Below are 15,078 nucleotides of genomic sequence, written 5' to 3' on the forward strand. Positions count from 1 at the left end.
TATCGACATTTCCATTCGGTGCCGCACCAACAAAATGCAGAGGCAACCATTTCCACATCAACACCATATGAAAAAAAATAGTCAACAACATAAGGAGATAACATCCGCAGGAACCTACCACATAGCGATTTGATTTCCTGTTAAACAGCTCATTTTTATTTGACAGTTATTGAAATATCTTGTCTGACATCATGCACAAAAGTGCACTTTATTTGTTTTAAACTATTGTAGTAGCGTTTTGTACAAAAAATGCACTTTGATTTAGTGTTGTTTTGATATATCATCTTAGTGACATGAGGCACAAAAGTGCACTCATAGCTTGTTTTAAAATGTCTCTGACAATCTTGCACTTTCTGTTTTGGAAATGACATGAATGTTTGTGCCACTGTTTAATAACTGTTTAATAAATACAGTTTTGGTGTGATTTCCCTCCCTGCATGAAAGTTTAAAATGAGCATATATTAATGCAGTATGAAGAATAATGTTTTAATGTAGACACATAGAATAATTATACTGCTGTGATTATATGCATCAAGTGTTAATTTAAGGCTAAGGCAAAATATCGAGATGTATATTGTGTATCGTGACATGGCCTAAAAATATTGAGATATTTAAAAAAGGCCATGTCGCCCAGCCACAGTCTGTATCGTCTTTATTATAATATCTAAAAGCAACACGGTAAGGTTCATATGAAGGTCTATGGACATATAGTGCCGAGTGGTATCGGGCAAAAAAGTGATATAATTCCTCGTTTACGTCTTCAGGAAGCACTTACTTGATGACTTTGTTATCCTGAGGTCATTCCGCCCCGTCACCCAGAACCCGATTCTCCTGACACAGCTCTTGAGTTCATGAAAGACAAAACAAATTAGTTAACCGGGTATGCCGGGCAAGTGTGGCTGTGTCTGAGGTCACCACCGCCAACATCGCCAAATACTGGTCCACACACGGACGCTAACACCTACAAACAAGAGAGCGTGTTGCAGGTTAGCTGAGGTCCTTTCTAATGTGGGAACAGAGCACAGTTGCGTCCGCTCCGTCCTTTTGTCCGCGGCTAATGAACAACGCTAACCAGTGTGAGAAAGGAAAGGCGGCAGCTACAAACGAGACAGATTAGCATGAAAACAAAACCCGTTTGCCACTTTGCTTTAGCGTCAGGGCGGCAATCAGCGGGATGTGCTGCAAGGGTCGTGTCATTTTTGCTTGAAGACCATCATTAGCAGCGAACGCCCACAACCAAGACGGTGACTCAAATAACGTTTTGTAGTTTGTCTTTTTCATACGATGATTCCGCAGATTTAGTCCGTCATTAGTAATCCTCGGTCTTTTCACACAGAACCCAGTGAAGTGGGATATTGCTGGCAACGTTAGTGTCTGAAAGAGAATATTTATTGAGAGCACCCTTATCTAGCGCTGCCTTTGTTAGGGGTGTAACGGTACACAAAAATGTTGGTTCGGTACGTGCCTTGGTTTAGAGGTCACGGTTTGGTTAATTTTCGGTACAGTAAGAAAACAACAAAATATAAATTTTTCGGTTATTTATTTACCAAATTTGTAAACGATGGCATAACATACATATACACACAGTGTCCATTGCTAAGGTTGATGTGGTCAACATATATAAAATAAAAAATAAATAAGATCAGGCTCAGAATTGGTTTCTTAACAACATTTTTCTACACACAAAGTGTTTTTTTTTATTGATTGATTGAGTCTTTTATTATTAGATTGCACAGTACAGTACATATTCCGTACAATAGACCAATAAATGGTCACACCCGAATGAGTCTTTCAACTTGTTTAAGTCGGGGTCCACGTTAATCAACATTAAACTGCCTCAAGTTGTTGCTGAGATTACACAAAATTACAAAACTTTTCTTCCACATATAGAAAGTGCAACATTAAACAGTTTCAAGTCAACTAAGCCTCAGAATAACTCTCCCCCCCACCCCAGCCTGGCTAACTTGGCAGTAAGAGGATACATGGGCTGATTGTTCTTCCACCATAGAAGTGGGTCAAAATCTATTTTATAATGTAATATGAACTTAAATCTGCTGCTATAAAAACATTTGTTATTGCTTTAGCCCTGGCTGACTCGCCGAGGAGAGGCTGCTTGAACGGGTTAGTGTGTTTGACATGTTGTCAGAAGCAGCTGCTGAACACTGTTGGCGACCTCTGTCCTCCGTTGTTGTATCGCGCAGCCAAAGTGTTCCCAAACGGGAGATCCTAACGAGGCAGGAGGGTCTTCCAGCTCTGGCTTTTACATGTTGTCGTAGCCCGGTCGCTGCTAGCATGCACTGTGTTGTGCCTCGCTCTGCATAATATGTCCGCGTGGAAACTCGTCCAGTACACCTCCGAACCAAACCGAAACCCCCGTATCGAAACGGTTCAATACAAATACACGTACCGTTACACCCCTAGCCTTAGTGCTATTGAGCTACCATGAATTGATTAATATGGACCCCGACTTAAACAAGTTGAAAAACTTATTCGGGTGTTACCATTCAGTGGTCAATTGTACGGAATATGTACTGTACTGTGCAATCTACTAATAAAAGTTTAAATCAATCAATCAATGCATTCACCAGAGAGGCACGGATTGCAAGGAATCTTCTTCCACTCCCTCGTGATGACATCACTGGAGGAGCTGGTGGATGTTAGACACCTCGCAGCTCTGCACCTTAGTTCCTTCCACCTAAGGATGCCTCATAGTCAACCAATCAATCAATGTTTATTTACATAGCCCTAAATCACAAGGGTCTTGAAGGGCTGCACAAGCCACAAGGACATCATCGGTTCAGAGCCCACATATGGGCAAGGAAACACTGACAACCCAGTGGGATGTCAATGTGAATGACTATGAGAAACCTTGGAGAGGACCGTAGATGTGGGTGACCCCCCCACACCCTCTAGGGGAGACCGGATGCAATGGACGTCGAGTGGGTCTAGCATAATATTGTGAAAGTCCAGTCCATAGTGGGGCCGGCAGGAGACCATTACAAGCCGAGATGGGTCAGCAGCACAGAGATGTCCTCAACTGATGCATAGGCGAACGGTCCACCCCGGGTCCCGACTGATTGATTGATTGATTGATTGATTGATTGATTGATTGATTGATTGATTGATTGATTGATTGAGACTTTTATTAGTAGATTGCACAGTACAGTATATATTCCGTACAATTGATAAATGGTAACACCCGAATACATTTTTAAATTTGTTTAAGTCGGGGTCCACGTTAAGCAGTTCATGGTCTCTGGACAGCCAGCACTTCATCAATGGCCACCGGACCTGTGCCCCACCTTTCCACAAGGGAGAAGGGGGCAGAGGAGGAAATAAAAGAAACGGCAGATCAACTGGTTTAAAAGGGGGTCTATATAAAGGCTAGAGTATACAAATGAGTTTTAAGATGGGACTTAAATGCTTCTACTGAGGTAGCATCTCTAACTGTTACCGGGAGGGCATTCCAGAGTACTGGAGCCCGAATAGAAAAACTCTATAGCCCGCAGACTTTTTTGGGCCTCTGAGAATCACTAATAAGCCGGAGTTCTTTGAACGCAGATTTCTTGCCAGGACATATGGTATACTTGCCAACCCTCACAATTTTTCCGCGAGACTCCCGAATTTTAGTGCCCTTCCCAAAAATCTCCGGGGGCAACCATTCTCTTGAATTTCTCCCGATTTTCACCCGGGCAACAATATTGAGGGCGTGCCGTGATGGCACTGCCTTTAGTGTCCTCTACAAGCTGTCGTCGTGTCCGCTTTTTCTCAATACAAACAGCGTGCCGGCCCAGTCACACGTTACATGCGGCTTCTACATATACTTGGTCAACAGCCATACAGGTCACACTGAGGGTGGCCGAATAAACAACTTTAACACTGTTAAAAATATGAGTCACACTGTGAACCCACACCAAACAATAGTGACAAACACATTTAGGGAGAACATCCGCACCGTAACACAACAGAACAAATATCCAGGATCCCTTGCAGCACTAACTCTTCCGGGACACTACGATAACATCCATATTAGTAACATATTCAGGCTCCAGTACTCTGGAATGCCCTCCCAAGTTTTATATTATAATTTCTTCAAGCACACTTGCGAAGTGAAAATCATTTCAGGAGACTACCTCTTGAAGCTCATGGAGAGAATGCCGAGAGTGTGCGAAAAAGTAATCGGATCAGAGGTTGGCTATTTTGAAGAAACTAGAATATAAAACATGTTTTTAGTTATTTCACCTTTTTTTTTGTTAAGTACATAACTCCACATGTGTTCATTGATAGTTTTGTTGCCTTCAGTGACAATCTACAATGTAAATAGTCATGAAAATAAAGAAAACACATTGAATGAGAAGGTGTATCCGAACGTTTGGTGTGTACTGTAAATATAATTCACTTTACTGCATATCATTTTTGTGGCCCACTAAAACCTAAAAATGAACGTTTAAATGTGTGGCTATTTTGAAGAAACTAGAATATATAACAGGCCTGGGTAATTATTTTGACTCGGGGGCCAAATTTAAAGGAAACATGTGTCTGGGGGCTGATATATCTGTGTTTAGGAACACTATTACAAAACCTCACAATTATGTCTGATTGAATGCTAAAGACCGCCTTAAAAAAACGGAATGGAATTAAAATAGTTTTTACTGAATGAGACACCCAGAATGTACATGTACATAAAGAATGTGGGATTTAAAGTATTCACTATGAACGATAAAACACTGAATATTGACAACATATGACATATTTTACAATCAAGCGAAAACGCAACAAACAGCGAAATATGAACGCGAAGGGTAAAAAGTACCCACCTACTGTACAATCTGAGATATCACTAAGCTTTAGAACTGTGTTGTAAAAATCTACTCCCGTGTCTGTCCCTGATACCTCGCTTTTCAGAATGGTCACTCTGGAAACACTCCGTGGAAACGCTCCGCACCCACACTGCGTCCGAGCTGCTGTGACTTAGATTACCATAGTAACTAAATAGATTACCATAGTAACTAGTATATAATGCAAAAGCACACTGCAAAAAGTGAAATCTAAGTAAGATTACATATCTCAAGAGTGATATTTGCTTATTTTTTTGTCTGATAAGATAATTATTCTCACTAAGGAGATTTTATGTTAGTGTTTTACTTGTTTTAAGGGTTTTGGTCCTAAATGATCTCAGTAAGATATTACAGCTTGTTGCTGAGATTTTATGACCTATATTGAGTAAAACATGCTTGAAACTAGAATATCAACTGATGCAAAGCTGTGTCATCAACACTCACAAGTATAAAACTACTTTTTTAAAGTAATAAATTCTTACTTCAAGCATGAAAAAAAAAATCATGATGCCGAGCGCATATCATTATGTCAAGATAATGGCACTAGCATTTACTTAATTCAAGAACATTTTTCAATATATTGAGCAAAAAGGTCTCATTTTCTTTTCGACCAAGAAAAGTGCACTTGTTATTAGTGACAATATACTTATTTTAAGGTATTTTTGGGTTCATTGAGGTTAGCTACCGTATTTTTCGGACTATAAGTCACAGTTTTTTTCATAGTTCATAGTGCGACATATACTCCGGAGCGACTTATGTGTGAAATTATTAACACATTACCGTAAAATATTAAATAATATTATTTATCTCATTTGCGGAAGAGACGAAGAAAATGTCAGCCATCGTCACACACACACGTCAACCAAGAAGAATTCGGCGGGGGAGGGTCATGGCAGAAGTGCATTGTGGGTCATGAAATGCTAACTGCTATATGCTATTGCCCTAGCTATTAAAATGGATCATTTCATCGTTGGCGGCAACTTATAAAAACTGAGAAGGGCTGAACAAAAATGGCACCGAAAAGGAAACTATGTACTGCAGATCACACAATATCAAATAATATTATTTATCTCATTCGCGGAAGAGACGAAGAAAATGTCAGCAATCGTCACACACATCAACCAATAAGAATTCGGCGGGGGAGGGTCATGGCAGAAGTGCATTGTGGGTCATGGAATGCTAACTGCTATATGCTACTGCTGTAGCTATTAAAATGGATCATTTCATCGTTGGCGGTAACTTATAAAAACTGAGAAGGGTTGAACAAAAATGGCACCGAAAAAGAAATCATGTACTGCAGATTAAAAGCTGGACGTAGTGAAATATGCAGCAGAAAACGACAAGAGGAAGCGGTGCATACCTTTGGAGTTGGCAGAGTTGTTTAGAAGCGACATCGAGGAAGAAGATTTCATGGGATTTAGCGATTAGGAGTGACAGATTGTTTGGTAAACGTATAGCATGTTCTATATGTTATAGTTATTTGAATGACTCTTACCATAATATGTTACGTTAACATACCAGGCACGTTCTCAGTTGGTTATTTATGAGTCATATAAATTACACTTATTCAGCCTGTTGTTCACTATTCTTTATTTATTTTAAATTGCCTTTCAAATGTATATTCTTGGTGTTGGATTTTATCAAATAAATTTCCCCCCAAAATGCGACTTATACTATATATGTTTTTTTCCTTCTTTATTATGCATTTTCGGCCGGTGCGACGTATACTCCGGAGCGATTTATAATCTGAAAAATACGGTAATTTTGCTTGTTTTGGAAAAGTCTTGACAAGCCAAATTTTCTTGTTCGATCGGCAGATAATTTTGCTTAGTTCAAATATAACACCCCTCAATTTTGTTTAGTTTTTTTCTTGTTTTCAAACACTGACTTTTTGCAGTGCACAGAGTTCAACCATTGAAATATTTTGTACGGATCAAGACTCCCGGTCATTTGAAAACATGACTGCACATCATAATGGCAGCTACACTTTTCATCATAAAGATCTAAAAAAAATTATTTGGGAATGTCCGGCGGGCCAGATTGAAAAGCTCGACGGGCCGCATGTGCCCCCCAGGGCTTTAATTCGCCCAGGTCTGATATAAAACCTGTTTTCGGTTATTTCACCTTTTTTTTTGTGAAGTACATAATTCCACATGGACCTGGTCTGGTTTCTCCTGTCTGCTCCCTAATCCCTTTTTCTGCTTCCTCCCACCCCCTCTGTGCACCTCCCTTATGTGTGTGTCAGTCCTCCCTCCTACCAGGCAAGCCAAGTAAACTGTCTCTCTCTCTGCTACCGTCTCATCAGGTCTGAGGACAAGCGGCCAGAAGTGTGTTCAGCGATCTCTGCCTCGGTCGTGGACTTGCTCGCATTGCGGCGGCCAGAGCACGCTCGCACGGAAGTACTCTGCCATCCCACACACACCCTCCCTTCCCCTTTACACTTACCAATCCACACACCGTGCATAGGGAGGCAGTGCGTGTGTGTGTTTGTGTGTGCCGGGTGCTACCGTGTGGACTTGTCCGGCGCGGAAGGGGGGGGAGCAGAGCGCCGGTGGGCCCACTCTGACCATGCCAGTGTGGGGGGGAAGGCTGAAGCGCAGTCTGCCTCTCTGCCTCCAGAGCTCCAATCCTGTACTGCTTCTTCTTCTGCTGCTTGGAAGCTTCTCTCTGCACACGCCTGCAAAAGGTAAGCACCTTCCTCCTGTTCTTGTATTCTAACTTCTGCAACATTTCTTGTTTTTAAATTCCGGTTTGGCTCAGATTATCACCTCATTTGTGTTAATGACTATCATCATTATTTGGCGTTTATTTGTTGCTTTTGACATGTACGCCGCATATTTAATTAAATTGTACGTGAAGGTAGAGCGACACTATCAAGTGCATCAGCCACTTTTGTCCGTGACCATGTTTGGTATCTGCAGTGCGATTGGCGAGGTGTCACATGTGTGACTGTCTCTTATCTGTTGTGTTGCTATGTTATCAAGGTTTTCTTTTATTGCTTTTGGTTTCGGTTGCTAGCCAGCGGAATTATGCAGAAACGTATGAAATATATCTGGTGGCAACTTTTAGAAAGGTAGGGCAATATGGCCTTTTTTTTTAATATCTTGATATTTTTAGGCCATATCGCGATACACGATATATATCTCAATATTTTGCCTTAGCCTTGAATGAACACTTGCTGCATATAATCACAGCAGTATGATGATTCTATGTGTCTACACTGCAAAAACTGAAATCTAAGTAAGATTAAATATCTCAAATAAGGGTGATATTTGCTTATTTTCTGTCTGATAAGATAATTCTTCTCTCTAAGCAGATTTTTTGTTAGAGTGGTTTACTTGTTTTAAGGGTTCTGGTCCTAAATGATCTCAGTAAGATATTACAGCTTGTTGCTAAGATTTTATTAGATTAGATAGTACTTTATTTATTCCGTCAGGAGAGTTCCTTCAGGAAAATTAAAATTTTCAGCACAATCCCATTCAAGATCAGACAAACATTACAGGGAGACAGAACAGGATCGCTGACGGGTCTGCCGGCTTCCAGCGCCCCTTACAAAAAAGATGACATACAGGTAAACCAGGGGGGGGGGGAAAAGAGTAGAAGATTAAAATAAAATTTAAAAAATCGGTCTTAGCCTGGGCCCTGGAGTGAGGGTGCAGACTGAGGCCAAGGGGAAAAAAAACAAAAAAAAAAACTCATAGCCATAGTACACATCCCTCCTTATGTTGTTGACTATTTTTTTCGTACGGTGTTGATGTGGAAATGGTTGGTCTTGTACCGAATGGAGATGTTGACATGCGGAGTATGCACTCTTCATTCTGTACCAGGTGACTTTTCAAATGATGCTACATATTAGCAGTAATGCAACTTTTTGTAGCAACGCTTTTGCCTCACACTTACGGTTGTCTGTTCGACATATTCCCACTTGAAGCCAAACCACCGCCAGACGATGGACCCCTGCTGTTTTTCTTGGGAATTAATTCTTCCTTCATTTATTACCAGATTCGCACCTTCTTTCTCTCGTATTACCACTCGCACAGCTCTGCTAGCATCACAGCTAAAGTTACCCATGCTACCACCTCTCTGCTCCGCGAGGTATGTGACGTATGTAAGAAGGTGCGCTTGCTGTCTGTGAGAAGGAGAGACAGGAAAGAGTGGGAATAGCCTGTAGTGTAATGCCAACAGCTAAAAGCAACTGCGTGACAACGTATACTCGAATATTACGATATAGTCATTTTCTTTATCGCACAGAGTCAAACCCCTCGAAATAGGGCTGAGCAATATTTCAATATACTCGCTATATCGCTCAGCCCTATTTCGAGGCAATTTATTACCAATTATTATCTTTCTGATTGTAAGGTGGTAGAATAATGATAAAGGACAAACAAGCCATAGTAGACTTTTTTCTTACCGTCGGTCACAGGTGTATAACTCAAGGAGGGGCGTGGCTCGGTGGGTAGAGCGTTCCTGCCAGCAACTTGAGGCTTCCAGGTTTGATTCCCGCTTCCGCAAAACTAGTCGTTATTGTAGTGTCCTTGGGCAAGACACTTTACCTACCTGCTCCCAGTGCCACCCACGCTGCTTTAAATGTATCTTAAAGATGTAGATAGTGGGTTTCACTGAGTGAAGAGCTTTAAGTCACTAGAAAAAAAGTGCGGGTAACACTTTAGTATGGGGAACATATTCACCATGAATTAGTTGCTTGTTAAAATGCAAATTAGTAACATATTGGCTCTTAATTAGTCATTATTAAGTACTTATTAATGCCTTATTCTGCATGGCCTTATCATAACCCTAACCCTCTAACCTAGTGGTTCTTAACCCGGGTTCGATCGAACCCTAGGGGTTCGGTGAGTCGGCCTCAGGGGTTCGGCGGAGGTCAAAACACACCCGACTCATCATGTCAATAAAAACTTCTCCCTATTAGGGTATTGCGGATACGGCAACAGCAGAAGTCCGACTGATCTGCAGGTGTGTAATTTGTTGTGAGTTTATGCACTGTGTTGGTTTTGTTGTTTGAACAAGGTGATGTTAATGCACGGTTCATTTTGTGCACCAGTAAAAAAACATGGTAACACTTTAGTATGGAAACATATTCACCATTAATTAGTGGCATATTAACATGCAAATTAGTAACATATTGGCTCTAAACTAGTCATCATTAAGTACTTATTCATGCCTTATTCGCCATCGCCTCATTAGAACCCTAACCCTCTAACCCAGTGGTTCCCAAAGTGGGCGGTACTGCCCCCCTGGGGGCGGTGGAAAGATCTGAGGGGGGCGGTGAGGAAGAAGGGGGCGGTAGGGAGGCAGCAGTCCGAAGTCGAAGTCAGAAGTTCGAACGTTTGTTTGACGATTTGTACACAACACGTGCAGCAGGACGAGTCAGTGGACGACGCATCAGGGTCCGGTTACCACACGCCGCTCTGGCCCAGTCAGATCCGACAGCATAGACTCCATCCCATTAATATTAAGTGTGAGACAATGAAGGTTACTGGTGGAATGTTTATTTACCATTCTATGTTGCTAAAACAGTTAAAACTGCTAAAAAATAAATTGGTTTACTAAATTGGGTTTTATTTGTGAAATACACATTTGTGTTTAACCTTTCTCTTTCAAATTGCAGCATACCAAATATCAAGAAAGAGGTGTTTGTTTCCATATGTGTCTGGGGTGGGGGGGTGGGGGGGCTAGGAATTCACTGGGGAGCCAAGGGGGCGCCAGCCTGCAAAAGTTTGGGAACCATTGCTCTAACCCTAACCCTAGCCCTATTTAAATAACTCCAAATTAAGTCTTTTTTAGTTAGAATATGTTACCCTAGTGTCAAAAAACCTTTAAATTAAGTCTTTGTTACTTAGAATATGTTCTCCATACTAAAGTGTTACCATAAAACACATAACTTTGTCTTGAATTAAAAAAAAATATACACATTTTATTTTTCACTAAGAAGGGTTCGGTGAATGTGCATATGAAACTAATGGGGTTCAGTACCTCCAACAAGGTTAAGAACCACTGCTCTAACCCTAATCCTAACCAAATCACTGTAAGTTAAGTCTATGTTACTTAGAATATGTTGCCCATACTTAAGTGTTACCCAAGTGTGATATACAGTACAGACCAAAAGTTTGGACACACCTTCTCCTCATTCAATGTTTTTTTTTTTTCATGACTATTTTCATTGTGGATTGTCACTGAAGGCATCAAAACTATGAGTGAACACATGTGGAATTATGTACTTAACAAAAAGAAGGCGAAATAACTGAAAGCATGTTTTATATCATAGTTTCTTCAAGAAACTGTGAAGTGAAAACAATTTCAGGTGACTACCTCTTGAAGCTCATGGAGAGAATGCCAAGAGTATGCGAAAAAGTAATCAGATCAAAGGTTGGCTAATTTGAAGAAACTAGAATATAAAACATGTTTTTAGTTATTTCACCTGTTTTTTGTTAAGTACATAACTCCACACGTGTTCATTCATAGTTTTGATGCCTTCAGTGACAATCTACAATGTAAATAGTCGTGAAAATAAAAAAAAAAAACACATTGAATGAGAAGGTGTGTCCAAACCTTTGGCCTGTACTGTAAATATAATTCACTTCACTTTTTGTGGCCTTCTAAAACCTGAAAATTAGCGTTTGAATTTGTTTCATTTTTGACAGAATAAACTGAATTTGTTATGATCCGCTGCCCGGATCATATTCTGTTTGGGTTTTCGGGTCTCTTGTGTTTTCTGCTGGTTTCGGACTCCTTTGGTTCATGTTTGTGCACGTCAGAGTTTGTTACCATAGCTGCTTATTATGTTTACCTGCCGCTTGTGTTCCGGACGTGCACCTGTTTGTAATCACTGACATTATTTAAGCCTGCCTTATCCAGTCAGTCAGTCTGGCTTTTTTATTTGCGTCACGCGACGGCTACGTAAGTGTTTGCTTGTCTCCTAGCCCCAGCTAGTGATCATAGTCTGTGCTAAGTTGTAGCCTTTGATTCCGGTGCGCTCTGAACCTTATCCAGTACGTTTGTTTTCTGTTTTGTACCTGTTATGTGTTGTTTTATTATTAAATCAAGTCCTTACCTGCAAGTCCTGTCCGGATTCGTCCTTTTTGCATCCTGGGAGAACAAACCCTGCATCATCATGCGACCCGATCGTAACAGAATTTCTTCTTAACTTAATATTATCAGATGCAAAAAGCAATTCCGAGCATATTTTTTGGCATTGAAACCATTTTTGAAATTAATTCTACAATAGTTGAACTTTACAATCTGCGTATCACCTTAACTTCTGGTTGCAAAGCAATTGTTCCATTAGTTTGTTGTCATACAAATTGATAAAAATCAAATTAAAGGCGCAATTGTGGAATCATATAACGAGTCGATTAGAGATTTATATGGCCCGTTGAGGGTAGTTGTAACTGTTAAGTGGCCCACATTGAAAATGAGTTGGACACCCCTGCTGCAGGTGGTGGTTAAAAGATCATTTTAGACCAGACCTGGGCAAATAAAGGCCCAGGGGCCGCATGCGGACTGTTGAGCTTTTCAATCTGGCCCGCTGGATATTCCTAGATAATAGTTTTAGATGTTTAAGATGGAAAGTGTAGCTGCCATTAAGATGTGCAGTCATGTTTTTTAATGACCGTAAGTCTTCAACTACACTAAGTATTTAAATGCTTGGAATCGTCATCATATACTAGTTACCATGGTCATCTAATTACTTACTATGGTCATCTAATTACTTACTATGGTCACTATGAGATATCTCAGATTTTAGGTGGTAGGGGTGTAACAGTACGTGTATTTGTATTGAACCGTTTCGGTACGGGGGTTTCGGTTCGGTTCGGATGTGTACCGAACGAGTACACATGCTAGCAGCGACCGGGCTAGGACAACATGTAAAAGCCAGAGCTGGAAGACCCTCCTGCCTCGTTAAGATCTCCCGTTTGGGAACATTTTGGCTGAGCGATACAACAATGGAGGACGAAAGTTTGCCGACATTGTTCAGCAGCTGCTTCTGACAACACGTCAAACATGTGTTGCACCTTTCCTGCTTCCGGCTCCCAGACTGTAGTTGAGGAGCGCAGGGGAGACACTCCTCCGGGGCTGATGTATTCTCGGGGGCAACACCCTTTCTTCTACCCGGGAGTGGGTCTCCACAGCTCCAGACTCCAGAGTAAATGAAGAGTCCGGCGATTAGTTGCAAATCGTGGCTTTATTGAGGTCTTGTACACAGCCAATCCAACAAAACACTAGCCACTCCCCACACTCACAATACAGGTCCCTCACCTCGCTCGCCCACACACTCACCTCACATGCTGTCACATATTAAAGGGCCACACACACACACATACGTACTCTCGTAACACATGCTAACCCATTTGAAGCGCCCCCACCGCATTCGAGCAGCCTCTCCTCGGCGAGTCAGACAGGGCTAAAGCAATAACAAATGTTTTTATAGCAGCAGATTTAAGTCCATATTGCATTAAAAACTAAATTTTGACCCACTTCTATGGTGGAAGAACAATGAACCCATATATCCTCTTACTGCCAAGTTAGCCAGGCTGGGGGGGAAAAGAAAAGTTAATCTAAGGCTGAGTTCACTTGAAACTTTTTAATGTTGCACTTTTTATATGTAGAAGAAAAGTTTTGTCGTTATATTTAATCTGAGCAACAACTTAAGGCAGTTTAATGTTGATTACCGTGGACCCCGACTTAAACAAATTGAAAAACTTATTGGGGTGTTACCATTTAGTGGTCAATTGTACGGAATGTGTACTGTACTGTGCAATCTACTAATAAAAGTCTTAATCAATCAATCAAAAAAGCACTTTATATGTGGAAAGGTTTTTTAAAGAAACCATTCTGAGCCTGATGTTATTTATTTTTTATTTGATATATGTTGACCATATTAACCCTGGCAATGGACCCTGCGTGTATATATGTATGTTATGCCATTGCTTATAAATTTGGTAAATAAATAACCAAAACATTTATATTTTGTTGTTTTCTTACTGTACCGAAAATTAACCGAACCGTGACCTCTAAACCGGGGTACGTACCGAACCGAAATTTTTGTGTACCGTTACACCCCTAGTAGGTGGGTTTTTTTTCACTATGTTTGTTGCATTTTGGTTGATTGTAAAATATGTTGTCAATATTCAGTGTTTTATCATTCATAGTGAATATTGTAAATCCCACATTCTTTATTTTCATGTACATTCTGGTTGTCTCATTCAGTAAAAAAATGTCAAATTCCATTCCGTTTTTTAAGGCGGTCTGTCATAACGTTTTTAGCTTTCAATCATTATTGTGAGGTTTTGTATTAGTGTTCCTAAAAATAGATATATTGGCCCCCAGACACACTTTAGACCCTCCTTCTTTAACCCAGACGCATTGTCTTAAAGAGGTGGCTATTTATGGTGCCGTAGTGTTTGTATGACCATAAAAATCTACATTTTGAGGTGGTGCAAACTTATTAAAGAAGAACAAAAAACTGCAAGTCCCAAAACCCTGATTAGAAGATGAGGTGGCCTTTCACCCAATACACAATGCATTGGACCAGGGATGGGCAATATGGCCTAAAATCTATATTGTGATACATACTGCAGCCTCTTTGTCATGTCTTTGTGATCATGTTCTGTTTAGTTATGTTCTGTTTTATTTTTGACTACATTAGTTCCTGTTTTTGCGCACCTTGGTTTGTTTTTGTTTCCTTGACTACCAATCAGTTCCCCTGTTCTCACGACTCACGCACCTTATTCACTTGGACTCATGCGCCTCTTATCAATCACCACGTCACCATTTAAGCCTGCAGTTGCCAGGCAGTCAGCCTGGCAACATCACCCTCTATCACCCTCGATACACTCATGTTATCCATGCCGATGATCCATGCTCTTTCTCGGTCCTAGTAAGTTTTTCATGCCATAGTTTGTAAGTGTTGTTTTATGTTCATAGTTCTCCCATTGTACGAGTTTTAGTTTTCATAGCCGAGTTTTGAACCTCCACTGAGAGCGCCTTTTTTGTATACCCTTTGTTTTTGTAGTATTTTTTAGTTAAGGTTAAAGATGTCATTACCTTCACGCCGTGTCCGCTCCAATCGCTTTGTACCACGGGAAAACAATCTACACCATAGTCCTCGCCTTGAAACTCTTGTGATAATGATATATATCCCAATATACCAGGGGTCACCAACCTTTTTGAAACCAAGAACTACTTCTTGGTTAATGATTTATGCGAAGGGCTACCAGTTTGA

General features: G+C 40.7%; 1 protein-coding gene across 2 annotated transcripts in view; it reads left to right on the plus strand.

The window, feature by feature from the left end:
- The window catches only part of bmpr1ba (bone morphogenetic protein receptor, type IBa), a 147,270-nt gene that overhangs the window by 71,615 nt on the left and 60,577 nt on the right, over window positions 1–15,078 (plus strand). For both annotated transcript variants that reach the window (XM_061902004.1, XM_061902015.1), the window contains exon 3: window positions 7,144–7,524. In XM_061902004.1, coding sequence (XP_061757988.1) covers window positions 7,407–7,524 — 118 coding nt within the window. In that variant the 5' untranslated portion in view covers window positions 7,144–7,406. The remainder of the gene's footprint in view (window positions 1–7,143; window positions 7,525–15,078) is intronic.

Source organism: Nerophis ophidion, linkage group LG01 (genome assembly GCF_033978795.1).
Source record: "Nerophis ophidion isolate RoL-2023_Sa linkage group LG01, RoL_Noph_v1.0, whole genome shotgun sequence".
NCBI classification, from domain to species: Eukaryota; Metazoa; Chordata; class Actinopteri; order Syngnathiformes; family Syngnathidae; genus Nerophis; species Nerophis ophidion.